Source organism: Rhinoraja longicauda, chromosome 38 (assembly GCF_053455715.1).
Source record: "Rhinoraja longicauda isolate Sanriku21f chromosome 38, sRhiLon1.1, whole genome shotgun sequence".
Classification (NCBI taxonomy): domain Eukaryota; kingdom Metazoa; phylum Chordata; class Chondrichthyes; order Rajiformes; family Arhynchobatidae; genus Rhinoraja; species Rhinoraja longicauda.
The window spans coordinates 11313665-11339671 of record NC_135990.1 but is presented as its reverse complement, the minus strand read 5'-3'; the positions used below and the strand labels follow the sequence as shown (position 1 = coordinate 11339671).

At 47.2% G+C, this 26007-nt stretch overlaps 1 protein-coding gene across 2 annotated transcripts in view; it reads right to left on the bottom strand.

Moving 5' to 3' along the window:
- Window positions 1–400: 400 nt before the first annotated feature.
- The window catches only part of malt3 (MALT paracaspase 3), a 113085-nt gene continuing 87478 nt past the window's right edge, over window positions 401–26007 (bottom strand). For both annotated transcript variants that reach the window (XM_078429974.1, XM_078429973.1), the window contains exons 12-16: window positions 23024–23151; window positions 17469–17618; window positions 15927–16081; window positions 11718–11843; window positions 401–4039 (exon numbers count right to left, since the gene is read on the bottom strand). In XM_078429974.1, the coding sequence (XP_078286100.1) occupies window positions 3698–4039; window positions 11718–11843; window positions 15927–16081; window positions 17469–17618; window positions 23024–23151 (901 nt within the window). In that variant the 3' untranslated portion in view covers window positions 401–3697. The remainder of the gene's footprint in view (window positions 4040–11717; window positions 11844–15926; window positions 16082–17468; window positions 17619–23023; window positions 23152–26007) is intronic.

Genomic DNA, 26007 nt, shown 5'->3' with positions numbered 1-26007 from the left:
ATAAGGTATGGTCCTTGTCATAGTGCAGGCAACAGGGCAGCCAGTTTACAGATAGCAGTCTTCCTTGCGTAGTTATGTTTAGTTCCTTATCAACGTGGTTTATGGGATTAATGTTGGCCTGGAGATAAATCCACTCATCTTCAAAATACTTCACTTGTAAGACAGAGCAGCCCTCGACTCGAGCACCAACTCAGGTTTAGTGCTCCAGTGGGATTTGAACCCAAAACCTACCAAAGCAGAGGCAAGTGTGTCGGAACGAAACTGCAGATGCTGGTTTAAATCGAAGGTAGACACAAAATGCTGGAGTAACTCAACGGGTCAGGCAGCATCTCTGGAGAGAAGGAATGGGTGACGTTTCGGGTCGAGATTCTTCTTCAGTCGACCTGAAACATCGCCCATTCCTTCTCTCCAGAGTTGTTGCCTGACCTGCTGAGTTACTCCAGCATTTTGTATCTACCAGAGTCAAGGGCACTATGCACAGAGCTCAGATGACACCGCAAGACGGTTTCTATCAAGGCAAGTGGGGGTTTAACTGAAAACCCTAATAACATGCCTGAATTAAAATTTATATCAGCAACTAGTATTTATACGCCATTTTTAATGTAGCAAAACATCCCCGACTCTTAAGGAAAGGAGAATGATAAAATGCTGAACAGCAAGCTGAAAAATAAGTTAGGATGAGATGCTAAAAGCTTGGTCAAAGGCATTTTAAGGAGCCTTATTGGAAGGAGGAGGGGGTCGGGGAGAGAATTTCAGGCACTGAGGAATAGGCTGCAGTCGGCATGGCAACTGATGGTGGTGAGAAGAAAGCAGGAAAGACGCAATAAGATAGTTTTAAAGAAGATTAGAAACAGGGTGGGATGACAAACATTAATGGTGAATCTCTAGAGCAAGGTTGCTTTTAATTAATGGGATTGTTCCAAAGACGACAGCTTAACATCGTCATTATTTTGACCTTGATGTCGTTTTATTTGAAGAGTGGGTGCCATTGAGTTCATGAGATAAGCAAACTCACAAACTTTAAAGATGGGGAATAATGTCAGCTGAGCAGTGGAGCTTTTGGTTGAACCATGAGCATAACGCTAACCTAACTCTCCTGGTGGGAAACTGACACAACTGAACTGGCCTGCATTACACTTTGTGTAGGAAGGAACTGCAGATGCTGTTTTATATCGAAGACGGACACAAAGTGCTGGAGTAGCTCAACGGGTCAGGCAGAATCTCTGAAGTAAAAGGATGGGTGACGTTTTGGGTCGGAACCCATCCTTTTTCTCCAGAGAGGCTGCCTGACCCATTGAGTTACTCCAGCACTTTTGTGTCTTGTCTTCTGCACTATACGTTGCTGGCTTCCATATTCACCGAGTTCACATCTGATGTTATCACGCTAATTTTCTGCTTAAAGTCACTTGTTGTGTTTCCCCATAGAGTCAAAGAGCACAGAATGCAGCCTTTGGCCAAACATGTCCACACCATTTATCAGGCATCCCATTTAACACTGCTTGCTTCGTGCAGTCGTGATTCAGGTACTCATCCGGATACTTTCTAAGTGCAGTGGGAATATCTGCTATAACCACCCACACACCCACTGAGATTACCAGTTCAGCTCCTAATAATTCGTCTTCACGATTCTCAATTGACTTCTGTGGTCAGGTTCTTGCCAATCTTTATTGTCTCTCTCACCCTCTCAATTTACTGGCATTGATCTTGACCTGAGCAAAAAATATAAACCAGGTGATACACACAGTGATGGATGATCCACTCCACAATGGATTACCATGCACAGTATAAAATGGGTTTTTGAATTGCTACCAAGCATTTCACCCTCATGCACAGAAACCAAGGTCTTCCCTTCGACTCTCTGATCCACCTCCAGTAACCTCCCACCACAAAAAAAAGTTTCCTCACATTCACATTTGTTTTCTACCGCATAGTCTTAGACAAACACATCCGTTACAACAAACTGAAAAACGAGAGCATTAAGTAAACATGGGTTTCCAGCCTTTCTGGTGATAAAGATTTGAGAACTTCAGCCATAGTAAAAAATAATAGATTAAAAAATAAACACAACCTAGTTAATATCTAAAGAGGTGTTCCATGAACACTTCAGAATGTATTAGCATATAACCGACGAAATCCTTACAGCTTTCAATAGATCTATCCTGGAGCCAAGTCACATTTAAGGGTTTTGTTTTAAAATCTGATATTGCACAAAACATTAAATTGCCTGATATTGCTCTCACCAATCTTCCAATTTGGCACGTGGCCCAATAATTTGTACGATTTCCTGTGCTATTCAAGGGTGAGAAATAATCTTGATTTTACAATAAAAAACACACTTTTCCCCTATCCGTAGTGTTCCGAATGTGATTTGTGGAACTTAAAACTTCATGTTGTGTGCACTTGCACTTGCTCAAACACAATGTTGAAACTTTCCAAGGGTAGTTGAACTCCCTCCTCTCTTGATCAAAGATACTAGAGGAGCAAGATAGACCACTCGACCCTAAGAACCGTAGTACGTCACGGCGCCGTTTTAGTAGGCAGAAACTTGCAGAAACATTTAAAAAGAAAAAAAAAAAAAAATCTGTGAATTGATAGATGAAATATATTCTCCATTTTTATGGTATCATCACATATACTGTTCACCCAAAACACTGATTACACTGCGAGAGGCAGAGCGAACGGCGGGTTTTGCTTACTAAAATGGCGGATGTTCCGCTCCTTTGCGTACTACACTTCAGTATAGGCAATTTTGACGGAGTGGTTCATCTTGCTCCTCTAGTATCTTTGCTCTTGACTGAGGCACAGCTTTTTTTGTCAGCCTGGTGACGAGTGGGCCTAAAGAGCGCAGTCACAGATCATGTGCAGTTAAGCAATTTGTGTGAAATTAAAGTCCAGATGTTGATCAGCTTGGCCATCATGTTCCGTTTTAGTTAGGGTTGTCAACTATCTCACTCCCAAATGAGAGACAAGGTGACGTCACCGCCCCACGTGACCTCACCCAGCCAGCGGCCACCTGCTCTGTTAGGCGGTGCCCGGGCCTCTGAACCTACACTGTCCGGGCCTACAGTGTCCAGACCTACAGCGACCGGACCTACAGCGTCCGGGCCTACAGCGTCCGGGTCTACACTGTCCAGGCCTACAGTGTCCGGACCTACAACGACCGGACCTACAGCGCCCGGGCCCTACAGCGTCCGGGCCTACAGCGCCCCCTGGGCCTAATACGGGACAAGGGCGGTCCCGTACGGGACAAACCAATTTAGCCTAAAATACGGGATGTCCCGGCTAATACGGGACAGTTGGCAACCCTAGTTTTAGTGCTTTTGGTACAAAGCTTTGTGCACTAGGAGTGCCTACAGGGAACTCGTGTGTCCTACACAGTGACGGCCCTTGCAAGTGATATAAACTAACAACTATTTAGCTCGTATAACTAGCTCCAAGAACTGAATGGAACAGGTGGGCAACTAAGTGAACCTTCATGTAAGTTGGGGCATTAAGCTTACACTGACTAAGCTTACATGGTACTTCTAGCACCAATTGCAGACCCCAACGACTGACCAGGGGTTGGCCAGCAACCCCCAAGTGCAGTATAGCAAGTATCTGCCAGTTACATAGTTAAAGTCGAATATATAACTACAAATATTTAATATTCAATATACTCTTGGGAGCTGCTCCTTCAGTCCAATGCAAGGAGATTGTGCTACCAACTGCACTTTGATACTTCACTCTCATCATTTTCCTCTGGCTCATTCAGTCTCCTCGCTTGGCGTGCCGAATGCATGACCTCCTGCTTATTTGGCGCCTTCCGATTTCTTGTCCCACAGGCCCGGCTTGCATCCTTGGTGATGGTGCTGGTGGATGCCATGCTGGAGACTTGGTTGTAGCTGCCGGTTGCCCCTTCAACCCTTGTGGCCGCCATTGTCCTGTACAGCTCCAGCTGTGCCACCAGGGGGAGCCCCAAGTTGACGTCTACCATTTCTTGCAGTGTTGACTTTTCCTTACAGCTTTGGTACCGAAGTGTCATCTGTAGGATCAATGGTTGCTGCAAAAAACAGAAATGAGCCTTGAGAAAGCTCCCAGAGAAAAGCACCCTTTGAAGGTCAAAGGTTTCACTCAATTTGTATGAAGCTTTGGTTACACAGAGACTTCATTTACTTCTGCACACCAGCACACTGCTGGAAGAATATATTAGCTTAGAAAAGAACGATGCATTGATTCACCAGAATATTTCCTGGAGCTAAAAGGCTTGAGTTATGAGGGCTTAACTTCAAGAGTCAAGAGTGTTTTATTGTCATATGACCCAGGCAGGACTATGAAATTCTTACTTGCTGCAGCACAACAGAATATGTAAACATAGTACACTGTTAACTTGTATCTCTGTCTTATAGTATTTGTTCCTTGAATACAGGTAAAGGACTTGTTCCTTGAATGCAGTAAAGGAGTGATCTCATCCAGGTGTTTGAGATGATTAGAAACTTTATTGATGCATATTCGGTGAATGTTTTTTGGATTGAAGGATGTTGTTCAGAGATACAGTGCGGAAACAGGCTCTTTCGGCCCACCGGGTCCGCGCCAACCAGCGATCCCCGCATATTAACACTATGCTACACCCACTAGGGACATTTTTTACATTTACCAAGCCAATTAACCTACAAACCTGTACCTCTTTGGAGTGTGGGAGGAAACCAAAGTTCTTGGAGAAAACCCACAGGGAGAACGTACAAACTCCGTACAGACAGCACCCGTAGTCGGGATCGAACTCGGGTCTCCGGCGCTGCATTCGCTGTAAGGCAGCAACTCTACCGCTGCGCCACCGTGCCGCCCCTTGTCAGGAAACCTTGGGAATCATTTCTTCGGAAGAGGAGCAGCTCTCTCAAATATTTTCCCCTCAAATAGTTTAGTTTTTAGTTTAGAGATACAGCACGGAAATAGGCCCTTCGGCCCACTGGGTCCGTACCGACCAGTGATCCTTGCACTCCAAAGACGTACAGGTATGTAGGTTAATTGGCATGGAAAATGTAAAAATTGTCCCAAGTGTGTGTAGGATGGTGTTAATGTGTGCGGATCGCTGGTCGGCACGGACCCGGTGGGCCGAAGGGCCTGTTTCCGCGCTGTATCTCTAAACTAAACTAAACTTACACTACCCAACACGCACTAGGGAGAATGTACAATTATACCAACCAATTAACCCTCAAACCTCTACCTCTTTGGAGTGTGGGAAGAAACTGGAGATCTCGGAGAAAACCTACGCAGGTCACGGGGAGAACGTGCAAACTCTGTACAGACTGCACCCGCAGTCAGGACGTTACATAGTACTTGTTCCTTGAATGCAGGTAAAGGATTGATCTCATCCAGCTGTTTGAGATGGTTAGAAACTTTGTTGATGCATATGAGGGGAATGATTGAAGGATGCTCGGGGTGAGGCTGTCAGGAAATGTTAGGAATCATTTCTTTGGAAGGGGAGTAAACCTCTCAAAGTTCCACCCCTCAAATAGTTGTCAAAAAACGAAGATCAATTGTAAATCTCAAAACAGGGATTGTTAGATTTATGTTAGGTTTGTGGTTTATTTTCAAAGCAGGAAGGTAAATGGAAATAAGATGGACAAACTGTGATTTAAGTGAATGCGGGTTAGGTTACATAGATACATAGCAACACGGAAAATAGGTGCAGGAGGAGGCCATTTGGCCCTTCGAGCCAGCACCGCCATTCATTGTGATCATGGCTGATCATCCACAATCAGTAACCCTTGCCTGCCTTCCCCCCATATTCCTTGATTTCGCTAGCCCCTAGGTTCATGAGGCAAATACTTCCTAATTATTTTGGAAGCTGTGGTGGAATTAGTTATCGCACACTTTGACTGCAATGGAAATGGAGTACTTCCATTACAGGAAGGGCTTGAAACGTTCCTGCACTGGAGTTACTTTACAAGATTACAGGAAGCAGTTGGGAAGGTAAATTGTTTGTTTGCCTTCTTTCCCCCCCAAGAGGATTTGGATAGAAAAATAAGGTAGCCTATAACACGTGAGTTGCCGACATTGTGTTTCTGCACAAATTACTCAAAACGTATTTGTTATCTGTTTAGCACTTTGAGATGTCTTGAGAAAGCAAGTACATAAGAATTGGGATATAGACAATAGACAATAGACAATAGACAATAGACAATAGGTGCAGGAGTAGGCCATTCAGCCCTTCGAGCCAGCACCGCCATTCAATGCGATCATGGCTGATCACTATCAATCAGTACCCCGTTCCTGCCTTCTCCCCATACCCCCTCACTCCGCTTTCCTTAAGAGCTCTATCCAGCTCTCTCTTGAAAGCATCCAACGAACTGGCCTCCACTGCCTTCTGAGGCAGAGAATTCCACACCTTCACCACCCTCTGACTGAAAAAGTTCTTCCTCATCTCCGTTCTAAATGGCCTACCCCTTATTCTCAAACTGTGGCCCCTTGTTCTGGACTCCCCCAACATTGGGAACATGTTATCTGCCTCTAATGTGTCCAATCCCCTAATTATCTTATATGTTTCAATAAGATCCCCCCTCATCCTTCTAAATTCCAGTGTATACAAGCCCAATCGCTCCAGCCTTTCAACATACGACAGTCCCGCCATTCCGGGAATTAATCTAGTGAACCTACGCTGCACGCCCTCCATAGCAAGAATATCCTTCCTCAAATTTGGAGACCAAAACTGCACACAGTACTCCAGGTGCGGTCTCACCAGGGCCCGGTACAACTGTAGAAGGACCTCTTTGCTCCTATACTCAACTCCTCTTGTTACGAAGGCCAACATTCCATTGGCTTTCTTCACTGCCTGCTGAACCTGCATGCTTCCTTTCATTGACTGATGCACTAGGACACCCAGATCTCGTTGAACTCCCCCTCCTCCTAACTTGACACCATTCAGATAATAATCTGCCTTTCTATTCTTACTTCCAAAGTGAATAACCTCACACTTATCTACATTAAACTGCATCTGCCATGTATCCGCCCACTCACACAACCTGTCCAGGTCACCCTGCAGCCTTATTGCATCTTCCTCACAATTCACACTACCCCCCAACTTAGTATCATCTGCAAATTTGCTAATGGTACTTTTAATCCCTTCGTCTAAGTCATTAATGTATATCGTAAATAGCTGGGGTCCCAGCACCGAACCTTGCGGTACCCCACTGGTCACTGCCTGCCATTCCGAAAGGGACCCATTTATCCCCACTCTTTGCTTTCTGTCTGTTAACCAATTTTCTATCCATGTCAGTACCCTACCCCCAATACCATGTGCCCTAATTTTGCCCACTAATCTCCTATGTGGGACCTTGTCGAAGGCTTTCTGAAAGTCGAGGTACACCACATCCACTGACTCTCCCTTGTCAATTTTCCTAGTTACATCCTCAAAAAATTCCAGTAGATTTGTCAAGCATGATTTCCCCTTCGTAAATCCATGCTGACTTGGAACGATCCCGTTACTGCTATCCAAATGCTCAGCAATTTCGTCTTTTATAATTGACTCCAGCATTTTCCCCACCACTGATGTCAGACTAACTGGTCTATAATTACCCGTTTTCTCTCTCCCTCCTTTCTTAAAAAGTGGGATAACATTTGCTATTCTCCAATCCACAGGAACTGATCCTGAATCTATAGAACATTGAAAAATGTTCTCCAATGCTTCCACTATTTCTAGAGCCACCTCCTTAAGTACTCTGGGATGCAGACCATCAGGCCCTGGGGATTTATCAGCCTTCAGTCCCATCAGTCTACCCAAAACCATTTCCTGCCTAACGTGGATTTCCTTCAGTTCCTCCATCACCCTAGGTTCTCCAGCCCCTAGAACATTTGGGAGATTGTGTGTATCTTCCTCAGTGAAGACAGATCCAAAGTAACGGTTTAACTCGTCTGCCATTTCTTTGTTCCCCATAATAAATTCCCCTGCTTCTGTCTTCAAGGGACCCACATTTGCCTTGACTATTTTTTTCCTCTTCACGTACCTAAAAAAACTTTTGCTATCCTCCTTTATATTATTGGCTAGTTTACCCTCGTACCTCATCTTTTCTCCTCGTATTGCCTTTTTAGTTAACTTTTGTTGCTCTTTAAAAGAGTCCCAATCCTCTGTCTTCCCACTCTTCTTTGCTATGTTATACTTCCTCTCCTTAATTTTTATGCTGTCCCTGACTTCCCTTGTCAGCCACAGGTGTCTCTTACTCCCCTTAGAGTCTTTCCACCTCTTTGGAATAAATTGATCCTGCAACCTCTGCATTATTCCCAGGAATACCTGCCATTGCTGTTCTACCGTCTTCCCTGCTAGGGCCTCCTTCCAATCAATTTTGGCCAGCTCCCGCCTCATGCCTCTGTAATCCCCTTTGCTATACTGTAATACCGACACTTCCGATTTTCCCTTCTGCCTTTCCATTTGCAGAGTAAAACTTATCATGTTGTGATCACTGCCTCCTAATGGCTCTTTTACCTCTAGTCCCCTTATCAGATCAGGATCATTACATAACACTAAATCCAGAATTGCCTTCTCCCTGGTAGGCTCCAGTACAAGCTGTTCTAAGAATCCATCTCGAAGGCACTCTACAAACTCTCTTTCCTGGGGTCCATTTCCAACCTGATTTTCCCAGTCTACCTGCATGTTGAAATCTCCCATAACCACCGTAGCATTACATTTTTGACACGCCAATTTTATCTCCTGATTTAACTTGCACCCTAAGTCGAGGCTACTGTTTGGGGGCCTATAGATAACTCCCATTAGGGTCTTTTTACCCTTACAATTTCTCATTTCTATCCATACTGATTCAACATCTCCTGATTCTATGTCACCCCTTGCAAGGGAATGAATATCATTCCTTACCATCAGAGCAACCCCACCCCCTCTGCCCACCTGTCTGTCTTTTCTATACGTTGTGTACCCCTGAATATTCAGTTCCCAGCCCTGGTCCTCTTGTAGCCATGTCTCAGTGATCCCTACAACATCATACTTGCCCATGACTAACTGAGCCTCAAGCTCATCCACTTTATTTTTTATACTACGCGCATTTAAGTACAACACTTTAACTTCTGTATTTACCTCCCCTCTCACATCGTTCACAATTGGCCCTGCCCTTAATTTCTTTTCCGCTCTAGAACTTCTGTTCCCATTCTTCCGAGAGTCTTTTGCAATATCTCCTGTATTCCCTTTTACCTCATCTTCATATTCACAATTTGTTAACCCCTCCCCCCCACTACTTAGTTTAAAGCCACAGGTGTCACACTAGCAAACCTGCCTGCCAGAATGTTTGTCCCCCTGCTGTTAAGATGCAACCCGTCCCTTTTGTACAAGTCACCCCTAGCCCAGAAGAGATCCCAGTGGTCCAGAAATCTAAATCCCTGCTCTCTGCACCAGTCCCTCAGCCATAAATTCATACCCTCTATCTCTCTGTTCCTGGCCTCACCAGCACGAGGTACCGGTAGCAGTCCAGAGATAACTACCTTCGACGTCCTACTTCTCAGCGTTTTTCCCAACTCTCTAAACTCCCGCTGTAGCACCTCCTTCCTCTTCCGCCCGACGTCATTCGTGCCCACGTGCACAACGACTTCAGGTTGATCGCCTTCCCTCGCTAGGATTTTCTGAAGCCGGTCTGTGATGTGTTGAACCCTGGCACCAGGGAGGCAACAGACCATCCTCAAGTCCCTCCTGCTGCCACAGAATCTTCTGTCCGTCCCTCGGACTATGGAGTCACCGACCACTACGGCTCTTCCAGACTTCGGTCTCCCCTGTCGAGTATCCTTGCCAACAGGTCCGCCACTCGGACTTCCGCCACTCGGACTGGAAACGTCTTCTGCCCCGACAGTTCCCAAGAGGGTATACCTATTTGCAATAGGCACAGCCACTGGGGTCTCCTGTAGTCCACGTCCACGTCCACTCCCCCCTGAAACAGTCTCCCACCTTCGCTCGACCTGGACCCTTGGCGTGACAGCCTCACAATAGGTCCTGTCCATAAGACAGAAGTTGGGCATGTAGCCCCTTGTACCTGCTCTAACATTCAGTAGGATCATCACTGATCTTTTATATAAGTAGCATGATACATTTCTGCATTAAGCCCATATCCCTTGGTTCCTTCAATATCTAAAACATCTATCATATAAATATTGTAAGAAAATAACTGCAGATGCTGGTACAAATCGAAGGTATTTATTCACAAAATGCTGGAGTAACTCAGCAGGTCAGGCAGCATCTCAGGAGAGAAGGAATGGGTGACGTTTCGGGTCGAGACCCTTCTTCAGACTGATGTCAGGGGGGCGGGACAAAGGAAGGATATAGGTGGAGACAGGAAGACAGTGGGAGATCTGGGAAGGGGGAGGGGAAGAGAGGGACAGAGGAACTATCTAAAGTTGGAGAAGTCAATGTTCATACCGCTCGGCTGCAAGCTGCCCAGGCGAAATATGAGGTGCTGTTCCTTCAATTTGTGGTGGGCCTCACTATGGCACTGGAGGAGGCCCATGACAGAAAGGTCAGACTGGGAGTGGGAGGGGGAGTTGAAGTGCTCAGCCACCGGGAGATCAGATTGGTTAACACGGACCGAGTGCAGGTGTTGAGCAATGATTATATAAATATAATCATTGACTGAACCATCACAGCCTTCTGGAAGAGTAAATTCCAAAGATCCACCACCCCATGTATGGAGAAATTTCCTCTCACCCCAGTCTTGAATGGCTGAACCTCATATTTTCATGTGATAGGAGCAGAATTAGGCCATTCAGCCCATCAAGTCTACTCCACCATTCAATCATGGCTAATGTTGCACTGTTATGACAGACACTTCTGCCAAATGTTAATTGCAAAGATTTAAATAATGTGCCCACAATAATGGGGCAGAACTGAATCCGACTTTAGCGTGCCAACATTCCTAAAGGCTGTATTATACAGCTTCAGTCTTCACCTGTCCAAACAAGTATCTTCCCTCTCATAAGGTCAGAAGTGATAGGAGCAGAATTAGGCCATTTGGCCCATCTAGTCCATCCCGCCATTCAATCATGGCTGATGTATCTCTCCCTCCTCACCCCATTCTCCTGCCTTCTCCCCATAACCCCTGACACCCGTACTAATCAAGAATCTATATCTGCCTTAAATATATCCATTGACTTGACCTCAATGGATATTTTTAAGGCAGAGATAGATGGATTATTTGAGGCAGGGAGCCCTGATAACCCAGAGTGTGGAACCGTCCACTCCATCTCTACCCTGTCAAGTCCCTTACAAATACAGTGTGTGTCAATGAAATCATCCATCATTCTTCTAAACTCATGAAAGTACAGGCCTGGTCTTATTGATCTTTCCTCAAGCGGACAAAGTCATTATCCCTGGTTTGTGAAAGGTGCCAAAACATTGGTGCGGCACGGTGGCGCAGCGGTAGAGTTGCTGCCTTACAGCGAATGCAGCGCCGGAGACTCAGGTTCGATCCTGACTACGGGCGCCGTCTGTACGGAGTTTGTACGTTCTCCCCTTGACCTGTGTGGGTTTTCTCCGAGATCTTCGTTTTCCTCCCACACTCCAAAGACGTACAGGTATGTAGGTTAATTGGCTGGGCAAATGTAAAAATTGTCCCTAGTGGGTGTAGGATAGTGTTAGTGTGCGGGGATCGCTGGGCGGCGCGGACCCGGTGGCCCGAAGGGCCTGTTTCTGCGCTTTATCTCTAAATCTAAATCTAAAAAAAAATCTAAAATTACACGCTTCTTTTTCACATTACCTTCAGTTTATGCAGGCCACACAGCTTCAATGTTGTGTCCGACTGATGGTTGTCATCGAGAGAGGAAAGCAGGGAATCGATTCGGGACGAGTCTCCAACGAGGTCTGATATGCTATCTGAAAACTCCTAGGACAAATACAAAGACTATTAGTTTTCTAACAATCGTTCAACAAATGGCAGACATGATCAGAAAAGAAGCATCTGAGGCTTATTCGTTCATTCCCCAACCCAACGTCTCTGTTCATAAGTTAAGCATCCTTTTCCTTCATTCTGGCTGACAAGGCATAAATTTCCCTGAACGCAGGGCCCAACCACGAGTGAAAGATTCTAACTAGGCTGAACTCTCATGTCAGTCTAAAGTATTGCGATTTATAATGGTGTTGTTGCTTTACAGCACCAGAGACCCGGGTTCGATCCTGACTACAGGTGCTGTCTGTACGGAGTTTGTACGTTCTCCCTGTGACCGTGTGGGGTTTCTCCGGGTGCTCTCATTTCCAACCACATTCCAAAGACCTGCAGGTTTGTAGGTTGATTGGCTTCTGTCAATTGTCCCAAGTGTGTAAGATGGAACTAGTGTAGGGTGATCGATAGTTGGCGTGGGCTCGGTGGGCCTAAAGGCCTGTTTCCATGCTGCATCTCTAAACAAAACTATTGTCTGAAGAAGGGTCTCGACCCGAAACGTCACCCATTCCTTCTCTCCTGAGATGCTGCCTGACCCGTTGAGTTACTCCAACTTTTTGCGATACCCAAGATTGCCCAGGACACTGTCAGCCCTTTGCCATATCCCACACCAGCTCTGGAGCATGGAAATATTTGGTGTCAATGAGAAGGCTAAATTGAAGCTCTTCAAGGGCATAGCTGGACGCATGGTTTTAATAGAAAGATATCTGACAATATATTCCTTTCCCACGGAAAGATATTCTTGCTGTTGAGGGCGTGCAGTGTAGGTTCACTAGGTTAATTCCCGGAATGGCGGGACTGTCGTATGTTGAAAGACTGGAGCAACTAGGCTTGTATACACTGGAATTTAGAAGGATGAGAGGGGATCTTATCGAAACATATAAGATTATTAAGGGGTTGGACACGTTAGAGGCAGGAAACATGTTCCCAATGTTGGGGGAGTCCAGAACAAGGGGCCACAGTTTAAGAATAAGGGGTAGGCCATTTAGAACGGAGATGAGGAAAAACTTTTTCAGTCAGAGAGTTGTAAATCTGTGGAATTTTCTGCCTCAGAAGGCAGTGGAGGCCAATTCTCTGAATGCATTCAAGAGAGAGCTAGATAGAGCTCTTAAGGATAGCGGAGTCAGGGGGTATGGGGAGAAGACAGGAACGGGGTACTGATTGAGAATGATCAGCCATGGTCACATTGAATGGCGGTGCTGGCTCGAAGGGCCGAATGGCCTCCTCCTGCACCTATTGTCTATTGTCTATTGTCAATTGTCTATTGACCCAAAACGTCACCCATTCTTTCTCTCCTGAGATGCTGCCTGACCCGCTGAGTTACTCCAATTAGTTACCAGGTGCTCCTCAACTTACGATGGGGTTACTTTCCGAGAAACCCATCGGAAACCGAAAATATCGTACGTCGAAGTGCATTTAATACGCCTGATCGTGTGGCCGGAAGCGAGCGGCGGCTTGCCACGGGTCGCTACCGTTTGCACCATCGCAAAGTCGGAATATCGCAAGCCGAAGCATCGTAAGACGGGGAGCACCTGTACTAATATGACAACTTGCGATGGTTACCGTGTAAGATGTCCTGCAACACACTGCTTGATGAAAGGAGAACCTTGACCTTAATGAATCTTTGTCCATTACTGTTGGCCTCCACAGTGCAATTATTGAAATACCTGTAGACTGGCATTTATAAGTTGTATCTCCAATCTACTGGTATCAGTTGAAGCTGCGCCACCTGTTGACTACCCAATGACATATAAAAGGTAGATGAATCGCTGGGACCTGATTTAGTGCGTCCTAGGATATTGTGGGAAGTCAGGTGAAAAAAATCACAGGGCCCTGGCAGAGATATTTGTATAATTAATAGCCACCGGTGAGGTTGGGAGCAGGGGTACAAAGTTATGTACCCATTGTCAGAATGAGGGCCAGCGCAAATTGGAGGAACAGCACCTCATATTTCGCTTGGGCAGCTTATACCCCAGCGGTATGAACATTGACTTCAACGTCAAGTAGCCCTTGCTTTCCCTCTCTCTCCATCCCCTCCTCCTTCCCAGTTCTCCCACCAGTCTTACTGTCTCCGACGATATTTTATCTCTGTTCCGCCCACTCCCCTGACATCAGTCTGAAGAAGGTTCACGACTAGAGTTGCCAACTATCTCACTCCCAAATACGGGACAAGATGACGTCACTGCCCCATGCCCCACGTGACCTCACCCAGCTAGCGGCCTCGTGCTCCCACTCCACCAACGGGCCGGGAGGCGGGTTGCTATGCAACCTCCGTTAGGCGGCACCCAGGCCTCCGGACCTAGACTGTCCGAGCTAAAATGTCGGAAGCCTAGAGTGTCGGGACCTAAACTGTCGGGACCTACAGCATCGGGGCCTACAGCATCTGGGTCTGCAGTGTCCGGGCCTACAGCGTCCGGGCCTACAGCGTCGGGGCCTACAGCGTCGGGGCCTACAGCATCTGGGCCTACAGTTTCGGGGCCTACAGTGTTGAGGCCTACAGCGTCTGGGTCTACAGCGTCTGGGTCTGCAGTGTCCGGGCCTACAGCCTACAGCCTAATACGGGACAAGGGCAGTCCTGTACGGGACAAACCAATTTAGCCCAAAATACGGGATGTTCCGGCTAATACGGGACAGCTGGCAACTCTAGTCACGACCAGAAACGTCACCCATTCCTTCTCTCCAGAGATGCTGAGTTACTCCAGCATTTTGTGTCTACCTTCGATTTAAAGCAGCATCTGCAGTTCTTTCCTGCACATTTCTTTCCTAAACAAAGTTATGCCCCCAGTTGAAGACTGACCGCTCAGCGGGGAAGTGGGACTGGTTAGGTTAGGCAGCTTGGTTTACATGAAGGAATTGGGCCGAAGGGCTTGTTTCAGTGCTGTACAGCTCGATAACTCATTTCGATACGATACGATAGAACTTTATACATCCCCGGAGGGAAATTGGTCTGCCAACAATCACAACACACAACAAGGTACACGAAAACTTGAAGTTAAAATTAAATTAAAAGTGAAAAAAAAAGAAAAAGGCAAGCAACTGTTGGCGGGCTGCTGTGTGCACAGCTCCTTCACCAGAACGAACAAACAAACAAACGAACGAACGAACGAACGCAGGCTTATCCCCATGGCAGAGGATTCTAAGACTAGAGTGCCCCCCCCTCCCCCACGTGGTTCCCCCTTTGTTCTCCCACCGTCCCTTGCGGCGATCCCCCCAGGCCGGGTCCCCAATGTCTCCCCCTCCCCCCATTAAACACTGGACTACTCATTGCACTGACGCTGTTGCTGAGGAGACATGTGGTTTCAACCCCCACACATACAGTGAAGGATGCTTGGAATGATCTGCCCATCACACTTTGGGATAGAGGGAACCTGAATCACACTGGGACAGAGGCATACTTGGCCAGGTGCCCGTGTACAATTTTGATTTCATTTCCTAAAAGTTACATCTTCGATCGGTCTGCCTCGGCCTACGTGATCTCCCGGTTGCCAAACACTTCAACTCCCCCTCCCACTCCCACACTGACCTTTCTGCCCTGGGCCTCCTCCACTGTCAGAGTGAGGCCCAACGCAAATTGGAGGAACAGCACCTCATATTGCACTTAGGCAGCTTACAACCCAGCGGTATGACTATTGCTTTCTCTAACTTCAAGTAACCCTTGCATCCCCTCTCTCTCCGTTCCCCCCCCCGTACTAGTTTTACTGTCGCCCTGTTAAGTTCCTGACTGTATGACTCTGTATCTCCGATCCCACAGACAACAATGGACCATTGTGGGCCCCACATTTCCTTGATTGTCATTGCTTTTTGCATGTCTTCCATTCATTTGTCCTAAGTACCATCTATATCTCTCGTTCCCCTTGCCCCTGATTCTCAGTCTCGACCCGAAACGTCACCTATTCCTTTTCTCCAGGGATGCTGCCTGTCCCGCTGAGTTACTCCAGCTTTTTGTGACAGCCTTCGGTTTAAACCAGCACCTGCAGTTCCTTCCTACACACTGAATGTTTGATCAGGCCCTGGATTGGAGTGACTTACCTTTGGTTTCTGCAGGGACACTTTGCACTCTGACACCTGGGAAGGTTTGGCTTTGATGTTGACATAGATTGTCATCACATTTGAGAAAATGGCACTGCAGCTCAGCTCAATCTCCACTCCGCAGGGAAAGTGAACGGTCTTCCTCTCGGGCAGCTCTGCCAAAAGACACCAAGAGAAACATCAGGCCACTGCCCACCTGCCACATACTGTAGAACTGCCCTCAGCTGATGAGTAAGTTTAGTTTAGTTTAGAGATACAACGCGGAAACAGGCCCTTCGGCCGACTGAGTCCGCGTTGACCAACGATCCCCGCACGCTAACACTATCCTACACACACGAGGGACAATTTTTACATTTACCAATGCAATTAACCTACAAACTACAAATCTTTGGAGTGTGGGAGGAAACCGAAGATCTCGGAGAAAACCCACGCAGGTCACGAGGAGAACGTACAAACTCCGTACAGACAGCACCCATAGTTGGGGTCGAACCCGGGTGTGCAGTGCTGCAAGGTGGGGAAGGTAGCACAAAAAGCATGGGCTTGTGGCTATTGGTGTTAATGTGCAAAATAGTTCCGAATTGGGATAGTATTGATTTCTATATTAGATTTCAGGATGATCTCATCAGTTGCCAAATACTTGCTTTCATAAGTTCATAAGTTGTAGGGGCAGAATTAGGCTATTCGGCCCATCAAGTCTACTCCGCCATTCAATCAAGCTGATCTATCTTTTCCTCTCAATCCAATTCTCCTGCCTTCTCCCCATAACCCCTGACACCCTTACTAATCAAGAACTCATCAATCTTCACCTTAAAAATATCCGTTGACTTGACCTCCACCACCATCAGTGGCAATGAATTCCACAGATTCACCACCCTCTGACTGAAGAAATTCCTCCTCATCACCTTTCTAAAGATACGTCCTTTTATTTTGAGGATGTGGACACTGGTCCTCGACTCTCCCACAAGTGGAAACATCCTCCCCACATCCACGCTATCCAGGCCTTTCCAGCATAATACAGCCCACACAATAGACAATAGACAATAGGTGCAGGAGTAGGCCATTCGGCCCTTCGAGCCAGCACCACCATTCAATGTGATCATGGCTGATCATTCTCAATCATTACCCCGTTCCTGCCTTCTCCCCATACCCCCTGACTCCGCTATCCTTAAGAGCTCTATCTAGCTCTCTCTTGAATGCATTCAGAGAACTGGCCTCCACTGCCTTCTGAGGCGGAGAATTCCACAGATTTACAACTCTCTGACTGAATTTTTTTTTTCCTCATCTCCGTTCTAAATGGCCTACCCCTTATTCTTAAACTGTGGCCCCTTGTTCTGGACTCCCCCAACATTGGGAACATGTTTCCTGCCTCTAACGTGTCCAACCCCTTAATAATCTTATGTGTTTCGAACAATTAGAACAGAGCTTTGGTTCCGATGATGGAGGATTGTAAACACAAGGGAGATGTTGAGGTTGCTTCAGACAACATTGCAGATTGTGTTTGGACAATGTTTCCTGCACTGTGGTTGAGGCTGGGCATCTTACCATTGGCCTGGCGCCAGCGTTCATTCCTCACTTGGAGTTGTGCGGTGTGTCCGGAAGCACAGACCTCATCTGTCAGAGCGCGGCGTTCCTTCAGGGTGTGTCTAATCTCCATCACCTGCTTGCCAGTAATCAGCCGGTCCTTCCCCATGTCTGTGGTACAAAGCAATAAATCACTCAGTGGACAACCGGGCCTAGAACACTGGCAGCATTCCGAAAGACATCAGTCATGGTCAATTACCTCACGTGCATACGAGGCAATTGACTGAGGGAGAGATAGATCAGGAATGAGGGAGAGATGGATGAGCCATGATTAAATGGCAGAGTAGGCTTGATGGGCCGAATGGCCTATATTTGCTCCTATCACTTGTAACCTTAAGGTATTTATTCACAAAATGCTGGAGTAACTCAGCAGGTCAGGCAGCATCTCAGGAGAGAAGGAATGGGCGACGTTTCGGGTCGAGGCCCGAAGGGGCTCGACCCGAAACGTCACCCATTCCTGAAGACGGGTCAATGGTAAGATGAGGAAAAAAAAAATTCAGTCAGAGAGTTGTAAATCTGTGGAATTCTCCGCCTCAGAAGGCAGTGGAGGCCAGTTCTCTGAATGCATTCAAGAGAGAGCTAGATAGAGCTCTTAAGGATAGCGGAGTCAGGGGGTATGGGGAGAAGGCAGGAACGGGGTAATGATTGAGAATGATCAGCCATGATCACATTGAATGGTGGTGCTGGCTCGAAGGGCCGAATGGCCTACTCCTGCACCTATTGTCTATTGTCTATTGTGTGGGCTGTATTATGCTGGAAAGGCCTGGATAGCGTGGATGTGGGGAGGATGTTGGAAACAAGCAGCATTTCTAGAGAAAATAAATAGGTGACGTTCAGTCTGAAGAAGGGTCTCAACCTGAAACGTCACCTATTTCTTTTCTCCAGAAAAGCTGCTTGACCCGCTGAGTTACTCCAACATTTTGTATGTAGATTTTAGATCTCCCCAGATGTGTTTGTGTGGTGTTAATTTTCTCCCTGCCAGTACAATGTTCATCAAATGTGTACTCCTGTACAGGCAAGTCCTACTGTTGAGGGCTGAATCTAAACCAAATTTGGTTGTGAGGTGGCACAGCAGGGCCTAGTATTTTAAGAACCTTGTATTTTATTTTCAATACATTTCTTTTAATTTGCTTCCTGATGTTATTACATACTTTTAGAAAGACCACTTTCTCCTTTTATGTTTCCAAAGTATTGACGGGATCAGGGACACTCCGGCCTAGAAATTCTAATTCACCACAAACGTTCAGAAACGTCAAGCCACACATCTTCCTTTTCAGAACATGGCACATGGTCCTTCTGTCCTGGGGCAGGAACAGGGAGTTCAGCTAAAAGCCCACATGTACCCAAGATGGTAGTTGGGTCTTTGGACTGGGGATTTACCTACACTTCGTGTCTCCTTATGCATGAAAGTGGTGCATCTGTGGAATTCTTGGCCACAGTAGGCTGTGGAGGTCAAGTCAATGGATATTTTTAAGGCGGAGATAGATAGATTCTTGATTAGTACGGGTGTCAGAGATTATGGGGAGAAGGCAGGAGAATGGGGTTAGGAGGGAGAGATAGATCAGCCACGAGTGAATGGCGGAGTAGACTTGGTGGGCCGAATGGCCTAATTCTGCTCCGATCACCTATGGCCTTATCAAAATATATGTGTGGTAATGGTGCAAGGAGACACAAAATGCTGGAGTAACTCAGCGGGACAGGCAGCATTTCTGGAGAAAAGGAATGGGTGACATTTCGGGTTGAGACCCTTCTTCAGACTGATGTCAGGGCAGGGGGAGATACATAGATAAGGAAGTGTAATGTGTGAAAATAGGACAAAGGGAATGGAGATCAAGGAAAATCCCCTGACATCAGTCTGAAGAAGGGTCTCGACCCCAGAAACGTCACCCATTCCTACTCTCCAGAGATGCTGCCTGTCCCGCTGAGTTACTCCAGCCGTTTGTGTCTACCTTCGATTTAAACCACCATCTGCAGTTCTTTCCTGCACAATGGTGCAAGGGACCTTGAAGGCCTCTATTTTGTGAAGGGGGATGGAATTGGAAGTTGACTGGTCTCATGTCGGGGCGAAGCGTTGGGGGACAGGGTTGGAAGAAACGGGGACCAGTTCCCTGGCAACGGAAGGGTGAGGAGAATTTAGACGGATGAGAGGAGATCTTATCGAAACATATTAAATTATTAAGGGGTTGGACACGTTAAAGGCAGGAAACATGTTCCCAATGTTGGGGGAAGTCCAGAACCAGGGGCCACAGTTTAAGAATAAGGGGTAGGCCATTTAGAACGGAGATGAGGAAAAACTTTTTCAGTCAGAGAGTTGTAAACCTGTGGAATTCTCTGCCTCAGAAGGCAGTGGAGGCCAATTCTCTGAATGCATTCAAGAGAGAGCTAGATAGAGCTCTTAAGGATAGCGGAGTCAAGGGGTATGGGGAGAAGGCAGGAACGGGGTACTGATTGAGAATGATCAGCCATGATCTCATTGAATGGCGGTGCTGGCTCGAAGGGCCGAATGGCCTCCTCCTGCATCTATTGTCTATTGTCTATTGTCTATTGAGAGTGGCTGCCGATTTTGAGAAGGGGGTAATTAGACAATAGACAATAGGTGCAGGAGGAGGCTATTGGGCCTTTCGAGCCAGCACCGCCATTCAATGTGATCATGGCTGATCATTCTCAATCTGTACCCCGTTCCTGCCTTCTCCCCTTACCCCCTGACTTGGGAGTTGCAGCAAGACATTATGAAGGTGGATCAGAAACCTGGGCGCACCACAGGGCTGTGTGGTGAGTAGACTGCTGTATCTCAAAGGCAGGAGGAGAGGATGGTCAATGAGGAGGTAAATAGGAAAGAGTGGTACAAAGCGTGAAGTAATGTTGCACAGGGAATGAGCTCATATCACGTGGCATAGCTGGGGAAGTTGCATTGTGGTTGTGAGGATGACTCAGAACTGAACTTTGGTCGGATTTTCCAAGTGAGATCAAGTGACCCTAATCATGCCTAAAACATTGCATAACTCCAGAACAAATGCTTGCAATTGAAGTGCAGGAAAGAACTGCAGACGCAGGTTTAAATCGAAGATAGACACAAAATGCTGGAGCAACTCTGCGGGGCAGGCTGCATCTTCGGAGAGAAGGAACGGGCGACGCTTCGGGTCGAGACCCTTCTTCAGACGTGCACTTGAAGTCACCGGTCGCCATGTTTAAATCAGTGGCGGGGAGACCTGTGGATTAATTCAATCTTCTGGGATCTGAAATATTTAGTTCTGCAAAATTCAAAACTTATCCGGTATGAAATAAAACTATAATTATTTGTGCGTTAGCAAAGTGAATCAGTAACTGAGTTTTGGTTGTATAAGAAGATAACTGCAGATGCTGGTACAAATCGAAGGTATTTATTCACAAAATGCTGGAGTAACTCAGCAGGTCAGTCTGAAGAAGGGTCTCGACCCGAAACGTCACCCATTCCTTCTCTCCCGAGATGCTGCCTGGCCTGCTGAGTTACTCCAGCATTTTGTGAATAAATACCTTCGACTGAGTTTTGGTTGAAGGCAGAGTGATCCCGGATCAACTGCTCCCCTCCAATACCAAATCAGTCAGGGCGGCACGGTGGCGCAGCGGTAGAATTGCTGCCTTACATCGCCAGAGACCCAGGTTGCATCCTGACTATGGGTGCTGTCTGTGTGGAGTTTGTACGTTCTCCCTGTGACTTGCATGCGTTTCCTCTGAGTGCTCCTATTTCCTTCCACATCCCAAAGATGTGCAGGTCTCCAGGTTAATTGGCTTCTGTGAACTTGTCCCGAGTGTGTGGGATGGAACGAGTGTACGGGGATCGCTGGTTGGTGTGGACTCGCTGGGCCAAAGGGCCTGTTTCTGCGCTGTAATTCAAAAGTCTAAAGCTCACGGCTCAGCTGATTCCATCTACATTGCAGTAAGAATCATCACCGTTAACCCAGCAAACTGGACCGCCCATTGTCTGAGTTGGGATAAAGCCACGCTAATGGACGATTCACTGTACACAGAGCGACAGTGAAGGCTGAAATCATACACATTAATGGTGTAGTTAGGGTTGCCAACTGTCCCGTATTAACCGGGACATCCCGTATTTTGGGCTAAATTGGTTTGTCCTGTGCAGGATCGCCCTTGTCCCATATTAGGCCCGGGAGGCGCTGTAGGCCCGGACGCTGTAGGCCCAGATAGGGTTGCCAACTGTCCCGTATTAGCCGGGACATCCCGTATTTTGGGCTAAATTAGTTTGTCCCGTACGGGACCGCCCTTGTATTAGTAGGGTTGCCAACTTCCTCACTCCCAAATAAGGGACAAAGGGTGACGTCACCGCCCCGCGCTCCATGTGAACTCACCCAGCCAACGGCCACGTGCTCTCACTCTACCCGGGCCGGGAGGCGGGTTGCGTAGCTCGGGTTAAGTGGGGCGCGGGGCGGTGACGTCATCTTGTCCCGTATTTGGGAGTGAGGAAGTTGGCAACCCTAGGCCTGGACACTGTAGGCCCGGACACTGTAGGCCAGGACACTGTTGGCCTGGACAGTGTAGGTCCGGACAGTGTAGGTTCGGACAGTGTAGGCCCGGACAGTGTAGGCCCGGACAGTGTAGGCCCCGGAGGCCGCCTAACGGAGGTTGCATAGCCTCCCGCTCATTGGTGGAATGGGAGCACGTGGCCGCTGGCTGGGTGAGGTCACGTGGGGCGCGGGGTGGTGACGTCACCTTGTCCCGTATTTGGGAGTAAGATAGTTGGCAACCCTAGGTGTAGTGCAAGCCATTTTCCGAATCACAAGCACAATAGCTTACTTCAAACAGTTCCAACAGATTCTGGCCTTTTTAATCCCTGGCAGTTCAACAGATCCCATGAGCGAGCGGTCATCAATCATTGCGCCCGGATCTATTTAAACCCTCAGAGCCTTTGATCTCGAGCTGCAAGTACTTGTCCATATTTCCATCCTGTGTCGCGTTGTTGGTCTAGAGGAGAGGCAGCTGTCCGTGGCATCAGGTCAAGGGGCTCGAGTTTCTTCCCTCTCAAAGCTGTGTACATTTCTGGCAAATTAGGTCATTGCTTACGCAGGTAACTGCTTACGTCGATCCAGCCACAAAGAAGAGTCTGATTACCAGGCAGACCTTTTCAAACGGTAAAATTACCAACCGGGCTGACACGGTTGATATTGATCAACAATTCCATGCGTCGCTGAAGCCATGGCTTAGTTTAGTTCAGAGATACAGCACGGAAACAGGCTCTTCGTCCCACCAAGTCCGTGCCGACCAGCGATTACCCCGTACACTGACACAACAGGGACAATTTAGATTTTTTTTACCAATTAACCTACAAGCCTGCATGTCTTTCGTGTGTGTGGGAGGAGATCGGAGCACCCGGAGAAAACCCACGAGGGTCATGGGGAGAACGTGCAAACGCCACACAGGCAGCGCCCGTTGTCAGAACGGAATCCGGGTCTCTGGCGCTGTGAGGCAGCAACTCTACCGCTGCGCCGCCCAACTTGCTCAAAAGTGAGGACGTGACTCACCCTCTGAGACATTCTCCAGAATCTGGGTGACTTTTTCTTTCTTGAGAATGTGCCTCTTCAGATACTTCATAAAGATGCCCGAGCTGTGTTCACCATCCTGCAGCTCGTAAGCCTCTGCATCTTCACATCTGCAATTAGAGCGCAGATTAAAAAGGATAACGTGCTCCCCAAAGGAACCTACTCCATTTTAACTTTTCTCTCAGCTACTAAATGCCAGACAGGCGTGATTGGTGGGCACCTTTTAAAAAAATTATCAAAAAAATGTATTCAATTATTTAAAAACAATATTTACAACACAATAAAACAAAACGGAACCCACCACCAGAATACAATACAAAACAAATATACCAAATTAAACGATTATACAACTATAATTACAATCCCTATCCAGGATGCATCCACTCTCCCACGGTACCCAGCGGTCCTGGAAATCCCCCAGGGTGCCCGTGGACAGCGCGTGGTCCCTCTCCAACACCACCCGGGCGCGGATGTAACCCCGGAAAAGGGGCAGGCAGCTGGCTCGGGCAGAGCCCTCTTCCGCCTGGCGCCGTGAGTCGCGGATGGCCAGCTTGGCCAGGCCCAGGAGCAACCCAACAAGGACATCTTCGGCCCTCCTACCCTCTCCCCTACGTACAGGGTGTCCAAAGATGAGGGTGGTGGGTGAGAAATTGGTGGGCACCTAGACTTGCTGGTTGGAGTGATGCACATGGTGTTATTCATTGGTTACTAGGGGTTGGCAACTTCCTCAATCCCAAAGAAGGGACAAAGAGTGACGTCACCACCAAAGATACTAGAGGAACAAGATAGACCACTCGACCCTAAAAACCGTAGTACCTCACGGCGCCATTTTAGTAGGCAGAAACTTGCAGAAACATTTTAAAAGAAAAATAATAAAAATATGTGAATTGATAGATGAGATATATTCTGCATTTTAATGGTATCATCACACATACTGTTCCCCCAAAACACTGATTACACTGCGAGAGGCATAGCGAATGGCGGGTTTTGCCTACTAAAATGGCGGACGTTACGCTCCTTTGCATACTACACTTCAGTATAGGCGATTTCAACGGAGTGAAATCGGTTATTTCTCTAGTATCTTTGGTCACCGCCCATCTTGTTCCTCTAGTATCTTTGGTCACCCATTGTCCCTTATTTGGGAGTGAGGAAGTTGGCAACCCTACTAATACGGGACAAGGGTGGTCCCGTACGGTTCAAACTAATTTAGCCCAAAATATGGGATGTCCTGGCTAATACGGGACAGTTGGCAACCCCATTGATAACGCATGTCGATAAAACAGAAAGCAGAGTAAACGAGTGCATTTTATTCAAACATCTAAAAATGCTGGAATCACTCAGCGTGTCAGGCTGCGGAGAGTGAAACAGAGCCAACAGCATCTGCGGAGAGTGAAACAGAGCCAACATTTCAGGTCCAAAACACCTGCAGCAGGAACCTGAAACACAGACTCGCTCTCCACAGATGCTGCCTGAGCTGCTCAGTATTACCACATTTTATGCTTTTATTTAAGGTTGCGGCATCTGCAGTTCTCTGGTTTCTAAACACTTTAACCCCCCCCCTCCCATTCCCACACTGACCTTCCTGTCCTGGGCCTCCTCCATTGTCAGAGTGAGGCCCAGCGCAAATTGGAGGAACAGCACCTCATATTTCGCTTGGGCAGCTTACACCCCAGCGGTATGAACATTGACTTCTCTAACTTCAAATAGCCCTTGCTTTCCCTCTCTCTCCATTCCTCCCCCTTCCCAGTCTGACTGTCTCTGACTACATTTTAACTCAGAAATCGAATATCACTGTACCTTAATTGGTACACGTGACAATAAAAGACCTTTGAAACCTTTGCTTTGTTGTTATCTTCTCCCTGAAGGGTCTCGACCAGAAACGTCACCCATTCCTTCTCCCCTGAGATGCTTCCTGACCTGCTGAGTTACTCCAGCACTTTGTGAATAAATACCCAGCTAACAATGATCGATTCTAGATTTCCCTTGATCTCCATCCCCTTTGTCCTGGTTTCACACCTTGTACTTCATTATCGATGTATCTCCCTCTCCCCTGACATCAGTCTGAAGAAGGGTCTCAACCCAAAACATCACCCATTCCTTCTCTCCAGAGATGCTGCCTGTCCCGCTGAGTTACTCCAGCATTTTGTCTATCTGCAGTTTTTTTTTGCTTTTGAGTATATTTTATTGTTGGGAAACTCCTTTTGTTATTGATGTGTGCAGATGTTTTTTAATCTTGGTCTAAACACGGGGGGGGGGGGGGGGGGGGGAAATGAACAGTATCTTTTCAGCAGGCAGAAGTGATTTTCTAAAAAATCTGTGTATGCAGGTGTTGTCACTGTAACCACACCTGTGGCTAATCTGCAGTTGTCTATTACTATTCTACAGATGCTAGCTGTCCTTTGGTGCCTTGTGTTATTGTCACTGAATGACTGCACTCTCTCCTTGTGACTCAGGGGGGCTTGGAGTTTAAGCTTAATGCTGCCATGCAGTAACATCAGATGGGATGTTTAATCAAGTTAAATTTGGACAGCACGGTGGCGCAGCGGTATAGTTGCTGCCTTACAGCGAATGCAGCGCTGGAGACCCGGGTTCAATCCCGACTACGGGTGCTGTCTGTACGGAGTTTGTACGTTCCCCCCATGACCTGTGTGGGTTTTCTCTGAGATCTTCGGTTTCCTCCCATACTCCAAAGACGTACAGGTTTGTAGGTTAATTGGCTTGGTAAATGTAAAAATTGTCCCTAGTGGATGTAGGATAGTGTTAATGTGCGGGGATCGCTGGTCGGCGCAGACCTGGTAGGCCGAAAGGCCTGTTTCCGCGCTGTATCTCTAAACGAAAACTAAACTAAGCCCAATCTTTATCCTAAATTGGATATTAAAGATCCCATTGTAGTATTTCAAAGAAGAACAGGAATGCTTTCTATGACCAAAACATATTTGCTCGACTAGATTAACCAGATAGCCTCA